Source organism: Anolis carolinensis, chromosome 4, assembly GCF_035594765.1.
Source record: "Anolis carolinensis isolate JA03-04 chromosome 4, rAnoCar3.1.pri, whole genome shotgun sequence".
Classification (NCBI taxonomy): Eukaryota; Metazoa; Chordata; class Lepidosauria; order Squamata; family Dactyloidae; genus Anolis; species Anolis carolinensis.
The window spans coordinates 60,528,473-60,546,628 of NC_085844.1; the positions used below are offsets into that span (position 1 = coordinate 60,528,473).

The 18,156-nt window shown below is 37.9% G+C and overlaps 1 protein-coding gene across 3 annotated transcripts in view; it reads right to left on the reverse strand.

Moving 5' to 3' along the window:
• lama1 (laminin subunit alpha 1) overlaps nt 1-18,156 on the reverse strand; it is a 121,289-nt gene that overhangs the window by 79,210 nt on the left and 23,923 nt on the right. For all 3 annotated transcript variants that reach the window (XM_016997130.2, XM_008119968.3, XM_008119969.3), the window contains exons 4-12: nt 14,780-15,022; nt 9,715-9,894; nt 8,231-8,320; nt 6,448-6,565; nt 5,629-5,807; nt 4,735-4,840; nt 2,915-3,075; nt 1,875-2,015; nt 1,302-1,475 (exon numbers count right to left, since the gene is read on the reverse strand). In XM_016997130.2, the coding sequence (XP_016852619.2) occupies nt 1,302-1,475; nt 1,875-2,015; nt 2,915-3,075; nt 4,735-4,840; nt 5,629-5,807; nt 6,448-6,565; nt 8,231-8,320; nt 9,715-9,894; nt 14,780-15,022 (1,392 nt within the window). The remainder of the gene's footprint in view (nt 1-1,301; nt 1,476-1,874; nt 2,016-2,914; nt 3,076-4,734; nt 4,841-5,628; nt 5,808-6,447; nt 6,566-8,230; nt 8,321-9,714; nt 9,895-14,779; nt 15,023-18,156) is intronic.

Consider the following 18,156-nt stretch of genomic DNA (forward strand, 5'->3'; position numbering starts at 1 on the left):
CCCAGAAATACCAGCCAGTTTACCAGGTGTTAGGATTTCTGGGAGTTGAAGGCCGACACATCTGGGGACCCACAAGTTGTTTCTGACTTAGACAATCTGTTCCTCAGCTTTCACAAGGATCACAACATCTTCAACGAGCAGCTCCAAAATTCTAGTATGTTCAGCTATTTCCAAAATAGAATTATAGAATAACAGAGTTGGAAGAGGCTACATGGACCATCTAATCAAACCCTCCTGCAATGCAGGAAAAGCACATTCAAAATACCCCTGACAGATGGCCATCCATAGAATCATAGAATAGTAGAGTTGGAAGAGACCTCATGGGCCATCCAGTCCAACCCCCTGCCAAAAAGCAGGAAATCGCACTCAAAGCACCCCCGACAGATGGCCATCCAGCCTCTGCTTAAAAGCCTCCAAAGAAGGAGCCTCCACCACAGTCCAGGGGAAAGAGTTCCACTGCCGAACAGCCCTCACTGTGAGGAAGTTCTTCCTGATGTTCAGGTGGAATCTCCTTTCCAGCCTTAGTTTAAAGCCTCCAAGGAAGGAGATTCCACCGCACTCCAAGGCTGAGAGTTCCACGGTTGAACAGCTGTTCTGGTCAGGATGTTCTTCCTAATGTTCAGGTGAGATCTCCTTTCCTGTAATTTGAACCCATAGCTCCAAAACAGCAGAAAACAAGTCTGCTCCTTCTTTCTTATGACAGCCTTTTAAATATTTAAACATGGCAATCATGTGTCCTCTCAACCTTCTCTCCTGCAGACTAAACATCCCCGGCTCTTTAAGCTGCTCCTCATAGAGCATGGCCTCCAGACCTTTGATCGTTTTAGTCACCCTCCTCTGGACATGCTCCAGCTTGCCAATATCTCTCTTAAATTGTGGTAAAAACAGTACTGTGTAAAATATACATCTCATTTTGGAATAAATTTCTGAATATTTCCCAATAGTAATATTTCTGTGCAATTGTTAAATATTAATAATAAAAATACATATAATCCTACAAGTGTCTACTGTATCTACTAAGTTTTAATTGAGGGAACACTCTCCACGTGTGAATGTAAATCCATTTACCACACAGTCTTTCTAGCATAATCCCTGTTCAGGGCCAAAAATCACAGGGATGAAGTAACATCTGAAGACAACTTTTATACTACTGATTAATCAAGTTTCCCAAGAGATCTTGAGTCTTTTTCACTAAACCTTCCTCATACTTATTATTGGGTAAACATGCAATGCAAATAAAACAGTGATAAGAAACAGCAAACTCGTAGTAAAAGCTATCCTAACTTCCAGCAGATACGTACTTTATTTCCAAGGTATGGTTTAGGTGCAGACCAGTAGTAAGGAGGCTTCAATATTTTTGCAACTGCAATGTTGTGAATACTTATTTGATGAGGTCCATCCAACTGAACAGGTTGAGGTTCTACAGTTTTTGAGGTATATGGCGCAGTCACCATCCAGCCAGCCATAGAGGATATCTTATGGCAAAAGAAAAAGGAGAAAAATTATTTAATGTCTAAGAAAATATACAGCAAAGTATTACAGATGCTAAATTGTTACAATAATGTGAAGTGTTATACAGTATTAATGCAAGTGGACTAGAACTATAGGCCACTGTTAATTCACAAAGATTGCATAAGAAAAAACACATGGCTTAAACAATACTGTTCAATTAACACAAGCATGAGGCGCAAGCTTGGTCTGAACTACACAATTTACCCAACAGTGTAACCAAATGTAATCATTTATCACTGCAACAGAACCATTTATACGACAGTAAAACTGAGAAGGAATATATACCAGAAGAGACGATGGCAACATGAAACAAGTGCATGGCACTGCCTAAGGAAAACTGATCATGTTTGGTCAATTTATACCTGGCTAATGGGCCATGGGAGGCTTTCACAGACATCAGAAACGCCAAAACAGAAACATTCAGTACAACCCTGTGGATTTCTTTCTTGGAGATTATAATAGCCTGGTTTGCAGCGATCACAGTTTTCTCCTTCTACATTTTCCTGTGGAAGCCATATAATATTTATTGTATAGTCAAAAACAGAAACATATATATGTTGTGACTTAGAAACAATTGCTGGCATAATATTAGTATGCTATGAAAGAAAAGAAAGAAATATAACTCTGTATCAAAACAACAACAACAACAACAACAACAACAACAACAACACTATTTATATTCTGCCCTATCTCCCCAAGGGGCCTCATGGTGGATCACAGTGTCACATGTAGCTCATGTGTTACTCTATTGAAGTAAAAGCTCAAGGGAAAGATTTTTCATCATGTCCTGGCAACCATTGGATTTCTATCATAGCAATGGGTAACATATGATCCTTAAGAAGCTGTGAAATGCAGCTCCCCCAACCCTATCCAGTGGAGCCAATGGTGAAGGATTGCCAGAGCTGAAGTACAACAGCATTCTCAGTCATCTCGCTCCGGTCCATGTGATGGTTACAGAAACAATTTAAACTATTGGAACTATTTACTTCAATTTCTATCTGATATTTTTTCTGTTGGTGCATACAGAAAAAAACTAAATATTTAAATTGAAGACTAGATGAATGAAGTTGTTTCATGTGGTTTCTTGGGTTTAAGTGGAATGTGGAGAATGTCAGCTTGCACTGAGTTTAGGGAGAATCCAGCCCTCTAGCTGTAAAACTGATAAAGCATGTTGTTGTCATTGAGCTTCCTCTTTCTAACCCCAGCTGTGTTTACTTGCTTATATTTTGTCTTTCAATCCTCCCTGAAATTTGTGAGAAATATATCACAACCCTTAATTTACAGAGATTATTGTTTACATCTCAGTTAACTGCTGTATTCTTTGTCATTAAAATATTTCTCTTATTAAACAACAAATCTCACTTCAAAATTCACAATCAATCAAAACAAATTGTTGACTTACTTTACAAAGGCAAGGTTCGACGCATGGGTCATCATTAATGCTACCCACCAGGCTACAGTTACAATGCAGGCAGTTTGGATAACCTTTGTAACCAAAGGCACAACGATCACATTTTGCTCCTGTATAACCTTCCTTGCAGTGACACTGCCCAGGTTGAACACCTTGGAAAAAACAGGAATGAGGACAATATATCACACAAAATAATATTTATATTAGTTTCTAGATTCAATTTTATCAATATGCTAAGTAAATCCTTTGGCAAAAATTACTCTTTACTTTTCCTCACCATGTTGAAAGACCTATCAGCCTTAGCTGACTGAATCATATGGAAGTCTTCCATACCAGCAATTATTGTAAACATTCTTCTGTCAATAATGGTAGTTAAGTTAGAATAACTTTTCCTACATTCCCCCACCCTGATTCTCATGCTATCTTACAACTCATCTGTCATTTCAGTTGTCAACTCCCTCCTATTGCCTGCATGTTATGAAGAAGCTCAATCACACTAGCTTTTTAAGTATTTCACCAAGATCCTGACATCTAGAAATACTAATTTTGTACACTGCAAGGGCAATGGTATGGTACACTGCAAGGGCAATGTCACATTGTATGCTTGGCAATACCCCTATTTTTTTTTTCGTGTCAGGAGCAACCGGAGTTGCTTCTGGAGTGAGAGAATTGGCCGTCTGCAAGGACGTTACCCAGGGGACGCCCGGATGTTTTGATGTTTTATCATCCTTGTGGGAGGCTTCTCTCATGTCCCCGCATGGAGCTGGAGCTGATAGAGGGAACTCATCCGCACTCTCCCTGGGTGGGATTCGAACCTGGCAGCTTTCAGGTCAGCAACCCAACCTTCAAGTTACGAGGCTTTTATCCCCTTGGCCACCGGGTGCTCCAATGCCCCTATTAACCAAGACTAGAGGTGTGGCCCTCATTCTCTGGCCAATAGATCTGAGACCTAGAGAATAGACATATATCTTAACTATCTGGCAAGTGTAATCACATCACCGAGACTGACTCATTTATCTGGACACAAAAGAAGAAAAACATGATGTGAGAAGACCTGGAAACCTACTGCTGCACATATCACAGCAATTCAGGCATCCGTTAATACTAATGATATTCTTCTCACGCCCAGAATATGCATTATTCCATATATTTTTGCATTAGTCTTGCTCTGTCAGCTGCATCCTGCTCTGTCTGACCAGATCCGATGCCAGTTCTGTTTGGAATTCCATATCATCCAGGATTTAAGCACTAAGCTCCCAAGGCCACAGTTCATTCACCATATTCCACTGCCTACACATCACTAGCTTCTGCTTGAATGTTGCAAGACAACAAGCTACATCTTCTGTGCAAAAGCATAGATATCCAATGCAACATAATTCATGAAGTATAGCCCATTGAATCTGGTTACTCCAGTCCTAAACACACATTTTTGGGTTACAATCCAGTCCAAATGACAAAGAGATGCTTCTACTTCATTATCTTTTCTTTTCGAGTTTGGACATTCCTCTCCCCTCTCTGTGTTAACATTGAAACAGCTACATGTGTCTTCAAGATACGTGTTTTGCATTCCAATTTCTTATCTCCAATCCAGTTAGGCACCATGTGTGATCCACCAACCTCCTTTAACTTCTCTATCTCCTTATTAGGCATCAACCAGTCTTTCTCTATCCTACCAGATTACAGCTCCCACTTTCTCTATTTCCCCTACTATAGCTTTAAATCTAGAGCTTATCTTTTTCCCAGTGTTTCCTCACATATGCAACTCCTGGTTTTGAAAATACAGACTGAGCTGCTTTTTCAAGATTACATACCATGCTGTTTCTTGGCATGCTCATCATCCTTAACACAGTCAGAACCAAAAGATCCAAACAAATCACATTCACAAGGAAGGCAAGGATTGTTGTCATAGGGAGACACCTGAAACAAATGAAAATTCAGTCTCATTGTCCCTGTCTGTGGATAATGATGATGTAACATACTAATTCATCTCAACAGATAAAATAGATATAACTCTGCCCTCATGCAAAGGAGTAAGCAAGAGAAGCAGAATGGAATTCAACAAGATTCAAGCCACTAATAAGACATTTTGAACACAATTTTCTAATGGAAGCAGAACAATTTGGAATTGTTAGCCAAAGGATTTTAAGAACTTCTCCAACTTTGGGAGGCAGCACACAAATAAAATAAAAGAGTTGGACCCTGAAAGGCAAGCAGGGCTTTTACCACAACTGAACACATGGCCTAAATATAGCCCACAAGGGAAGTTATGTATTTTATAGGAAAGTCTGCAGGAAGGATAGAGGCCATAGAGGAAACTGCTGTTTTTCCAACAGAGAGAGCGCTTAGTGGTGGATGAGCACACCATGCCAAAATATTTTTCCTGTATTTTTAGGTGTAAAGGACAGGCCCTGAGGGAAAACAGTCTCTCACCATGGTAGATGACCCTTCAATAAATGTTAAGTTTATATAATATGGCCAACAGCTGCAGAAACACAAAAGGGTTATATTCACCTGGCAACAAAATTAGCAGTTTGCTTCCAATGATACCATGTTAGCTCATACTTGCAGTTTTTTTCTGTTTGCCTTTCACTATAACTTTTCTTTTAAATGACATTATATTTAGAAAAATAAATAGACAATAGGCTGAACAAAGTGCATCAACTCTTAACACAATTTAGAATAAGTGAAATACAACATTATCTTACTTTATGTGGCCTATAGTATCCATCAGTACAGATCTCACAGTTTATACCAGTGGTGTGTTGGGTACAGTTTACACACACTCCACCTCCTTTGAATTCGCCATAAATGTTTATACTTCTGTTTTGATCTGCCACACTCTGATCATAATAACAATCCTCTGCTTTGTTGTGACAGTTACATCCTAAAAAAATAAATAAAGAATCCACTTTCATTCTTGTATGATAAAACATGGTTAAACAAATAAATTCAACAGTAAAACAAATCATGCTGAACAGAGGACATCCTGTACGAATATGTCATTGGTTTCTCCCAGTAGATTTAGTATCTAATATATGCAGAGAAGCCTTTTTTAACTGATGGTCTGCAGCACTATTTAAATACAGAACCACAGACTTCTACTAGACCTGTGACTGAAAACTATCATTATATTCGGACTTGGTCAGACCATGTTAGCCCAGTTAACATCACTGGCCACATAATCAACTGGTACTGGAAAGCCTGTATTAGGATCAACATGAAAAGGAAGAAACAGGTTGTCACGTGCTTTTTGATGGCTGAATTTTACTTTCTAACAGGTTTTTAAAATTCTGTTTTATAAAAAGTCTAACTCATGTCAGCATTTTTATTACTCAGGGGCTATGTGCTCAATCTGCCAAGAGCAGAAATTTTTGCAATTGTTAAAAGTCTTTCTCCATAAAAGTGGATTCTTACACAGGAAAGTAATGGCAGATCTGCAGACATCACCTTTTACTCACTTCATCATTATAGAACTAACACCACAAACCAAGCATTTATAGAATTGACATTTTAGCATTACATACTCTCACATTTGTTGCCAGCAGAAATGGTCCCTGGTCTCCATGGTGCCTGATGATAGCCAGGGCAACATTGATTACAGCTCTCACCACAAGTATTGTGTTCACATTGGCATTGTAGTTTCTGAATGGAAATAAATAATAACATAATTCTACAACCTAATGCTTTAAAATGCCTCTTCACCAGATATTATAAAAATCTATTTTAAATATTGTGGCCAGAATGAAGAAATTACATGTTTTTAGTAGACCTTGCCAGTTTCTATTTGATTTTACATTTCGTTTGCCCAGTGTATGCACTTCATTAAACAATACAATTTGTATATAATTGGCATGGACTAGTTGCTCTCTTCCTTCAGCTATCCTCTTTTATAGAAATGATATATTTCTCTATATTTAAACCAAGGAACTTTCTGTCCCTTTATCAAGTAAGGTTGTTAATTTTCTCATCAAGAAAGAGATCAAAACCTATTTTAATACAACCCAACTCACAAGCATTCTAGGGGAAACCCACATTTCTTTTTTAGTACAGCAAAATAACACCCTATAGATTACTCATGCAAACAAGTTTTACAAGAAACACGTCTAGATTGGCACAGAGCTGAATAGAAATATATCTTAATATACAATCATGCATTTTATGCATTGTTAATTGCTGTTGGTTTTGTTTAGAATAATAACACCAATAGCCACCGCGTTAATTGGAGTGGAAGAAAATGCCTCTAAGAGGTTTTGGTAGATAAGATAAGAATGTGTATGTTCACTTATTCCTTGTGTTTGCTGATTATGCACATCTGGATTTTTGTGTACAACTAAGCATGCATATATATAAGTAAAAAGCTAAAAGACTATGCAATGAAGTTATCAAAGGCAGACAAATATTCATCTGAATAGGGTACACATGCTAGAAAGACACCTTTTCTTCATTATTACCTAGTTCTAGAAGGATCTACAAGACGTATGACCCTACCGGCTCTCAAAAGCTTATGCTAATCAAGATATCCTGATTTAAAAGGCTTATATTATCAATGCAAATCTTTTCAATTTTACTTATAGTGTTTACATGAGACAGAATGCCACAGGCCTTTATAACAAGAGTAGCAAAAGTGCCTTCTGACCTTCTCCATCTCAGGGCTTTTTGGTCCTTGACCTCTCCAGACTTACTAGACTGTGCTTTATCCGGGTGAAGGAAAGGAAATATGTAACTCATTTGTCCTAGAAGCCTCCAAGAGAAGCAATTTACCTTATAAATAGTTTCTGCCGTGTTCAACGCTTTTAAGAAACCTTGTTTTTTCAAACAAGAGATGAACTTCTAGGCTTTTGGGGACATTTTTAGCAGTTTCTGCAGCTTCCAGAAAACTACAGGGTCAGAAAATTCCTCTAAAACTTGTCAGAGATGACACTTCTGCATTATTTTGGTATCTATCTACAGTATTTGTTTATTGAGTTTACATCCTACCTTCTTTCCAAAATGAGATTCAAGGCAGCATACAATAATTTAAATAATTCAAAAACATAAGCTAAAACAATTTCAAGTACTAGTTTGCCAGCAATCTCTCACTCCCAAATATGATGCCTCAGATAATTTTGAACTAAAAATCCAAGAAGCAATAGTTATGAATTCTGGGAGCTGCATTCAAAATATGTTTGGAGTGTGACTAATGAACTAAGAATAGCTTTAATAATATTTCAGTGGTATGCAGAGATTTGTGGTAGATATTGGAAGAACTAAGTTTCACTTTAGTTCAAAAAAGAGATAGATAAGTATGGAGGGCAGAAAAAAACATACCTTTGTTTCAGGATCCAAAGGACAACTTCGAGCATGGCCATAGCAAATACACATCCCTCCAATTGAGATGTCTTTTAATGAATAGTAATACTAAAAAAGTAAAGTTTAATTTTTAAAGTCAGATGTCTTTTAATATTAGAAACAGCAAATAGCATTATTTTATGTTTTATGAATACACCAATATTTTGTACCAACTATAAGCCAGGGCAGGTCCTACAGATATATGCACATGCACACACACACAAAGCAAAGCAATGCAATGCAACTGCATCACCACTTAGAGCCGTGGATCTCAACTTGTGGGACCCCAGATGTTTTGGCCTTCAACTCCCAGAAATCCTAACAGCTGGTAAACTGGCTGGGATTTCTGGGAGTTGTAGGCCAAAACACCTGGGGACCCACAGGTTGAGAACCACTGACCTAGAGAAAGGGGGAATCTGGTACCCAATTCTGTCTGCTTGCTAGCATTGTGTTCTTATGCTAGATCCATAGAATGCTATAAATAAAATAAAACCTGGTCTGGATATGCCATTTCAAAACTGAAGCATTACTTCTACATTTAACTGAATACTCATTTTGACCTCAGGTATACATTGTGATTGCCGAAAGAAATCATGAAATCAATTTGGTCTGCAGGCATTTTCTGAGAATACATGAAGTTAGTCTAGCACTCTAACAATAGCTCAAACTAAGTTAAACTAACAATTAGAGAAAGCTGCTGAGTAATTTATTCTTGGCATGTGTTCATTCCCTCAAGGGTACTCTCAAGTAGAGATTTATGTCATTTGTCAAGGTGAACTTCTCCATATTACATTGATTGCAGTTTTCAAATAGTGTGTATTGTATTAATAATCATTCTTATTATATAATGCCTGCAGCTAAATACTTTTGAATCTTGGAGTATCTAACAAGAAATTACATGCATTGCACATTTAGGGCCAGTTGGACACAGATTCCCATGTTATAAGCCATGTTAAATGAGACAAAACAGAATATCCAGTATATTTTTCTCTCATTCTTCTGTTTCCTTATGTGTTGACTACAAGAGTTCCTCAAGAATTCGTAACTCTTGTTAACTGACTTGGATGATAAGCCAGGATCAGACAGGCCCAGAATTCCATCTCCTTTATGAGTAAGAGCTCAATATACTTATGCTGGTATGTAAACTCACACTCATATCACGGCTAGCAATCTATGGATTGTGGATATAGCAACAGATGGAATTAGCCATATGTTCCTATATCTACTTCATGTACCGTTTAACCCATAAGGAGATTCACCATCCCAAATTGCCCCACTATTTCTACCATCATATCGAAAATGATTAGCAAAATCACTGCAAGGTGACTTTCTTATGTCATAAAACTAGCAAGTAATGTGGGTTATATTTACCCCAAACGTAAAGCATTCATAAATATAGCGTAATGCATACCCCACTCATACGATATGGCAATATCAACAAATAAATATCATTGGAATATTACCCTTCTTGTAACAATAGGGTCAACATCTTTAGGATCATGGTGGCTAAGGGTCATGAGATCAGCATTAAGAGTCCTTATACGTTGCAGCTGAAGACGGATATATCGTGCAGATGTAAATTCCAATAGTTTCTCTGAAGGGTCATCGGCACTAGGTCTTCCATTAATCAATGATGTGTGAATCTAGAGAGAGAGAGAGAAAGAAAGACTAATCAAAATCAAGTTAAAACCAAGTTCATCAGCTGCCCCAAGACTATGGAATAACCTGCCAGAAGAGCTCCGACAGCTAAATGGGCTGTCAGAATTTAAAATACATTTGAAGACCTATCTCTTTCAGCAGGCCTACCCAGTCAGTTTTAATCAGGAATTTCAAACTTGAGTCTTATGTTTTATCTTTGTTCTGTGTATTTTAATATGTATTTTTTAGAAATAAGTTTCAAAACATGTATTCTATAGAATGTGTTTAGATGATTACGTGTTTTTAGCAATGTTGTAACCCAACTCAAGGCAATTCACCTCAAAACCCACCAGAATTCAAATTTGAGCATATCGGGTGTGCATGCCAAGTTTGGTCCAGATCCATCATTGTTTGGATTCATAGTGCACTCTGGATGTTGGCGAACTACAACTCCTATAAATCCCTTCAAAAACCTCCAGTATTTTTTCTTGGTCATGGGGTTCTGTGTGCCAAGTTAGTTCCAGGTCCATCATTGGTGGAGCTCAGGGTGCTCTTAGATTGCAAGTGAACTATACATCCCAGTACTTACAACTCCTATAAATCATGGTGAATTCTCTCTAGTATGTTCAGTTGCTGATCAATTTCTCTGTTGTGTGCCATAGAAAATAATAGGAAAAGGTTATGGGAGAGACAGTGAGTGCGGTCATGCAAATTCAACACCAGTGGAGAAAGTAAGAAACACTGGGATATCTATGGTGGGGGGGAAACAGAAAATCTAGGATGAAATGGTCCTCGTATGAAAGCCTTCACTTGTGTGGTGGGCAGTATGGTGTTTGTGGAGGACCCTGGCAGGAGTTGTACATGTTCACAGAGCTCGCTATAACCTGCAATGTGATTGGACAGAGGGCCACTGGTGTCTCCTGAGCTGTGGGAGCTATAGTTATTTGTGAAAGTGGGAGCTTGTCTGTGTAAGTGGACACCCCAGCCACACATATAAATACATATTTTCACTTTTATTATGTGTGTAAATTAGACAGCTGTTGTCCCCCAACCCAGAATAACAAAAAGAATGTCTTTTCTACAGAACTGATACCAAAGAAAACAACTCTTCCTCTCCATCACTGCTGGCATTCTCAAGGATACTGAATTAACCACTTTGTGACTCACAACTCCCACAATGCCTCTTCCAAACCACAAAGGAAATGCTGAACATGCATTTGAAAGAAGATTCTGCAATGCTGTATGGAAGAAGAGGAAAGAAATCCAGACATCTGTTTGGAAGACTGACCCGCAGAGGAACACAGAATGAAAGACAAGGGGGCAACTGTATTTGTACTCAGACATTTATGAACTTTCATACATTGATTCCAATGTTATATATGCAAATAAAATGATAAAGGAAGTATTAAAACACAAAAAGAAGATAAGGAACATAGAAAATTAGGAACACCAACAAACATACAGCACAGTTGATCTATAATCCTGAACCCATATTTTTAGACTTGGAAATGGGCAAAGCAAACTGCTCACTACATGCCAAGAGACCCAGTTACTGATTTTTTAAAAAAGCTATTTAATTTTTATTTATTTATTTTTACTTTAGTTTTCCTAATATAATAATAATAATAATAATAATAATAATAATAATAATAATAATAATAACTTTATTTCTACCCCGTCTCCATCTCCTCAAAGCGAGATTTTTGAGATTGAGCAATACTAACAGTCTAACCCTTTAAAACATAGCTAAACAAACATTTTCCTTTCTTTTTCTCCAATGAAATTGTACAATTTGTATTAGCAAGAATGTCTATCCAACTTGCTTTTTCTATGCCGCATTGACGACAATTGTATATCATAAAACTAAATATACACTTTAACATCAGTTTGGCAAATGGTTTGAAACCCTGTATATTTTTTACTTTATTCCCAAATATATTTATTTAACGATTTAGTACTGGGGATCTAAAATTCTCTTATCATAGCTCTGAGTGACTAGACACAAATAATACCAGTAAACATCCAGAAATCTGCTTTAATGCTCCAAATTCAATTTTAGGATATGCACCTGATGCAAATATTGGGCACCTACCATTAAGAAATCTCCCGTATGTCAAATTAGGATAAGTAGTTTAACAAACACTGATAACAGTGTACATATAAGGATGTAGAGATATTTCATTTGAAGAGAAATCAAGGAGTCCCCTTTAGTAGCTATTTTCTTCAAGGTCAGAGTCCGATTTGCTAGTTTATAAAGAGAGACATTCACAGCAGGTCAGCTACAGTATTAGTGTGCCATTTCCTTACAATACTGAGCTGCTTCTGTCATCTATACTATAGAACCACTATGAATAGAACTGCTTAAAAGAAAGAACAATAAACTCTTGACCTGCCAATACACAGCTCTTTTAATTATGCTCTATTTTTGAAACAATGCCAATCCCTGTTTTGGAGCTTAAACTGAACACAGAAATTGGGGCAGGGGGAGGGGCTACTGGTTCAGTGCTTTAAATTTTTTGTTCTTATTTCAGGTGGTCTTTAGAGAGAACATTTTTTTAAAGAAAAGAAAGAGCAATTGGATTCTGGGTCTAAATAAATAGCCATAAACTTTTCAGTAAACAGCCACTGTGGTTTTAAAACTGAGAAATGTTATTGTATGGACTATCTCCTAGCAAGGCCAATTTAGGTAACACATTTTTGCTTCTCATGCTTGTCTGGACCATTGAATCTTTGCAAAGATTGGAAAAGTTACTTTTTGGTCTACATTTCTGAAGTTGTAGTTGGACAATTCTGAGAGTTGTAGCCCAAAAATGTAACAAACCAAATATCAAAACAAGAATTATCTTCCTAAGCAGAACTTTTTAGCTGCTGCTTCAAATTCTAGGATTTTACTTGGAGTGAGATCGGGAGTGGGACTTAAATAATTTCTTCATCATGTCTAAATAACAGAATTCAGAAAAGTTACTTTAGATCCCAACACCAATTGTTAGTCCCAGCAGAGCCACTGAATCAATGTAATGATACCAGGAGTATATGTCACTTTATCACATCCACACTGATTCAGTGGCTCTACTCTTGGAGCTGGGGGTGGTGACGGCCGACAGGGAACTCTGGCATGGGCTAGTCCATGAGGTCACGAAGAGTCGGAAGTGACTGAACAAATAAACAACATACCCTTGGAACTAGTTGAATCAGCTCCGATTGGTAGGTGCAATCGAATTAAATCCTGGAATTACAATGCCCAGAAGCTTCAGCCAAACATGCAGTGGCCCCACCGGATAAAAGACTCAGGGAATTTTAGTCTTAAATAATAACTTACTATACAACTACTTATACAGTAATAGTAACAGTACACAGATGACATGCAACTCTACCACAAGCCAAGAAACAATTTTGGCTCTAAACCAGAATCTATCATCATTCATGGCCTGAATAAGGGTCAACAAATGAAGATTTAATCTAGACAAGACAGAGGGTGCTTCCAGACAACGCCAAATCACGGGATTTCTAAGAGGGCCAAAAAACCCCAAAAAAACTGGGAATTCAGAGCAGGTCCCCACAGTGACCTGCTGATCCCAGGATTTCTTCCCTCGCCATTCTCACTGGCCTCCCTTCTGTGTCTCGGGATAAAATTGAGGGCGGACAGGAAACATCTGTCTGAAGTTTTTTTTCAGTGTTTCCTCACTTATCGTGGGGGTTATGTTCCAGGACCACCCACAATAAGTGAAAATCCGTGAAGTAGGGACACTATATTTATTTTAATTCTTATACATTATTTTAGTAGTTATACACAATTTTAAGTCTTTATCAACCAATCATGTGTTGATAAATTGCCTCCTTCTCCTCCTGTTGCTGCTTGGGCTCCTTTTCTCTCCTTTTGGCTTCTCCTTCATCCCTTCCTTAGGCTGTAAATTGTAATTTTTTATTATTTATAATAGTCTTTTAGAGTTTACTGAAAAACCGCAAAACAGCAAATCCGTGAAAGTGAACCGCAAAGTAGTGAGGGAACACTGTATAAAATTATGTGATGGTCCGTATATATGCACATATGCATATCCTAAAAGAATTAGGATGTGTGGATATACAGATCAGTGCATAATGGAGGGAATTTTAAAAACCTCCACTGGATTTCTCCCTTTCCCTAATTATTTATTAAAGCTCTGTTTACAGTGTGTGGAAGTCTTCAGTGGTGCAGGGGGTTAAACCACTGAGTTGCTAAACTTGTTGACCGAAAGGTCAGTGGTTCAAATCCAGGGAAAGGGGTGAGCTCCCGCTGTTAACCCCAGCTTCTGCCAACCTCGCAGTTCGAAAACATGCAAATGTGAATAGATCAATAGGTACAGCTCCTGGATTCAACTGGAAGCCTAGAAACTCAAATTTCAACAGTGGCTAGGAATGCATTATAAAGCTTGTTTGTAGGTGCATCTATTACTTGAGGAATCAGATCTCATTCTGGTTGAACTACTGTAACATGGGACTGCCTTTGAAGGGTGTTTCAACTGATCCAAAGGATTACAGACAGATTGCTGACTGGAGCTTGGCCATAGGGAGCACACAATTAGCTACACTGGCTAATTGTCTGTTTCTGGACACAATTTAAAGTGCCAGTTTTGTCCTATAAAACCTTGTTTGTTCCAGGTCAAGATTATCTGAAGGACAATCTTGCTCATGCTTTAAGGTCTGCTGGGAAGGTCCTTCTCTCTCTCCCCTTATCCTACAGGTTGGAAATATATTCTGCTACAATTTATTCTAATTCCGAATAAAATCTGAACTGAAGCTAGACAGAATCAATATTTGGCTGTTTTTATCATATGTATGCAATGCTACAGTGCCTATACAACCACCCTGCATATAAATAACAACCGTCATATGAATAAAAATGAAACTTACTTCTCCATGTTCAAGCGGCACAAGCCTAGAATAATAGGAAGTGCAGATCATTTCATCATCTCTCTTATATGTAGGAGGCCCAAGCCTTGGTGTTATATTATATCTAGTTAAGCACTCTGTGTCACTAATTGCGTAGTACTGCCAGGGCTTGAATTCAATGCCATCTACAGAACGTTCCAAAATCCAGTTTCCAGGTCGTGGAGAATTTGCAGCTTTGATGATGACATACGCAACTTGAAAAACCTGAAACAGATGTAATAAAAAGGCAATATCTGAGGCTAGTCTATAAAATATATTTTTACCACATGGTCTTTCTGGGAAGTACCCAAACAGCTTTCAAGTGTATAAAAACAATCAAGATGATTCCCCAAGGCTATTAATGAACTCACATCTCACTTACAATGGAAATGCCACACCCCGTTGTCTTGGTGGGAGGGGTAGAGGTACTTCAATTTCTATTTTCTATTGTATTTTTCATGAGGCATTACAAAGCTTACACACTCACCAATTTCAAAGTTCAATCATCCCATTAACATGGTAAATATTTAAGAACAATATATGCAGAGACAAGTTAGATACTGGTTAAAGTGTGCAACACATAAAGAAATAACCTTTGGAACACATGCTACATTTCTTCTCCAGGCTGACTGTCTGCAAATAAATTGCTCACTTAAAAAAGCAATTTAATTTATAAAGATTTAGATCAAAATATGCACTGAAGGCAAGAAATGTTCACTTCATCTCGGAAAAGGATATTTCTATGATTTCAAAGTACTTTAGGAGAAAATATAATTACTAGAATCACTTGTTCTAACAGGTATCTTATGAGTCCTGGAAGTTATTTCTAGCAACAACTTGTCCATATCAAAGAAGTGATTCATATGAATTTAAGGGAAAAATATCCTATTAAGACTTGAAATCCAGGTACAAATTGTAAGCATTATTATAATTAAAGAATTAACTGCAGATATCACAAATAATGAATATGATATTATCAAAGCATTTAGAGGAGAGATGTAGCTAATTCTATGCATTAGAGTGAAATGAAAGTGCCAGTTTTGTCCGAAGACAAGCTAGCACTCTTACATTGTGCTTAATGTAGATTTGCAGCTTGCTATAATAAGATAATACAGTAGATAACTTGGTAAATGTCCTTGCATTATACAGATGTGTTATTTCAAGCAACAGAGGCTTCAATGCCTCTCTTGTAAGAAATATTATGGGATCAGTCTGAACCTACGCTCAACCCACACATATTATGTAATCCTGGTGGTCTTTCTTCTCTATTTTATAAAAATTTGAAGAATATTTTTGATGCTTAAAATAGCTAGAACTCAGCTTTCAAAGCTGATGTTCCAACTGTTTCAGGTCAACAGTTACAACGAATTCAGTGAATCAACAGTTCTTGAAATTACAAAACAGTTTTTTTATCAGGGAAAACTTTTCTATTACCAAGACAAGAGAACAGTTCACACAGCACTACTGGCATGCAACCTCAATTTACTTGCAATGCTGGACTTTTCAGAGCTGTCCATTAATATATTAACTGAATTATTGCTGGTTTGGAAGTACTGATTTTACATTTGGTAGGTAAATAAAAGGAAGCAAATTTGAGGGAAAAGAAACTTACTGCTCTTGAATACCCATACATACCGTGTACAAGTTGAGAGTAAGTTTTGGGCCAAAATTATAGATCACTCATGGATAAGTACAGGGTCATTCCTCAGAGAAGAGAAAGCAACAGTGCTCCCTCAGGGGGTCATTGCGTTATCTTTTAATTTGATCTGCTCTCTCAGCATATCTATTCAACACTATGACATAGGAAAGCCAATAATGAAAATAGCTATGTGGAGAAGTATCTTCAGGCGACACATTCATGGCACCGTTACAACATGACTGAACATCTGGACTGAATGTAAGTATGAGTTTGAGAGGGAAAAACATTTCCATGACACAAAAATGAGCTAAATAAGTGCTCAGTGACACATTCTTATTCAAAATAGATTAAATGTATTAAATGACAGAATGCAGTGGTAGTATACCACTGAAGCATGCCCACAGTTTATGAAGTTTGGTTTAAAATCTAATGTTTGGAAAAAAAATAGAAATCAATCTAAACAAAAGTCAATGTCTATGTTCGAATATAGCCAAATACTGTACTGTGAATTCAAAGAAACATGGTAAAATTAAATTTGTCTATATACTTCCTATATACGATCTATCTATCTATCTATCTATCTATCTATCTATCTATCTATCTAATGAGCATTTTTCCCATGGAGTAAACAACAAAACCACTGAACCAAATCATGCCAAATTTGGCCACAAAAGACATAGTCATCCAATCTATGTCTTTTCAATCAAAAAACCTAGAAAAAAAAAGTCCAACAGACAACCCCCAACTGCCTTCCATGCATGCACAGAGGCCCCCCGGCAACTGAAACAACTACATTACCCAGAGGATGTCGCAGCTGTGCGCAGAGCCTAACACCACTTTTAAAAATGTTGCCATGGTGGGTGGGGCTTGCGGCTGGCAACCATTGAGAGCCACACACCCTTACTCCCTCAGCCTTGAGTCCAGCATGTGGGGAAGGGAAGGTACAGAGAAAGTGAGCCGCCATTGCTGTTCTTGAAGTGGCTTCCCTCCCTCCTCGCACACATAGGAACACACAGACCCCCAATTAGAAAGTGGGAAGAGCCATTTTCCCCCTAGCTGCCCGTCAGAAGGGTAAGCCCTTCCCCCTTTAGGTACCACCCACTTTGTGTCATAGCAATCCCCTCAGCCACGATGGTGCTCAGGGGAGAGGCAGGGCTCACTTAGGCTTCTTCCACACTTCCTATAAAATACAGATTATCTGATTTGAACTGGATTATATGGCAGTGTAGACTCAAGGCCCTTCCACACAGCTATATAACCCAGAATGACAAGGCAGATAATCCACAGAATAGTCTTGCAGCTTCAAACCCAGGCTGCTTCTTAACCAATGGGATCCTCCGTTGGCCACCTTGAACAGCACTGAACAGCCTTGCAGCTTCAAAGCCAGGCTGCTTCCTAACCACAGGGATCCTAACCACCAAACTATGCCACAACAACGCGTGGCTGGGCACAGCTAGTATACTATATGTTACTTCCCCCAATCTTTATTATTCATATGCAGGTAGAATACATCTACATATACTCTTAATGTATGAGGGCAGCATAGACCATACTCATATGAATTGAACATAAAGAGTAACTAGAAAGTACAGATGTAAAATACAATGCATATACTGTACCATCTTTAGTTGAGAATGCTGAGAAATAAGTGTCAAAGATCACTGGATAGAAATGCCAGTTTTTCCAGTTGAGTAAACATTGCCAGACATGCTGGGGTGGT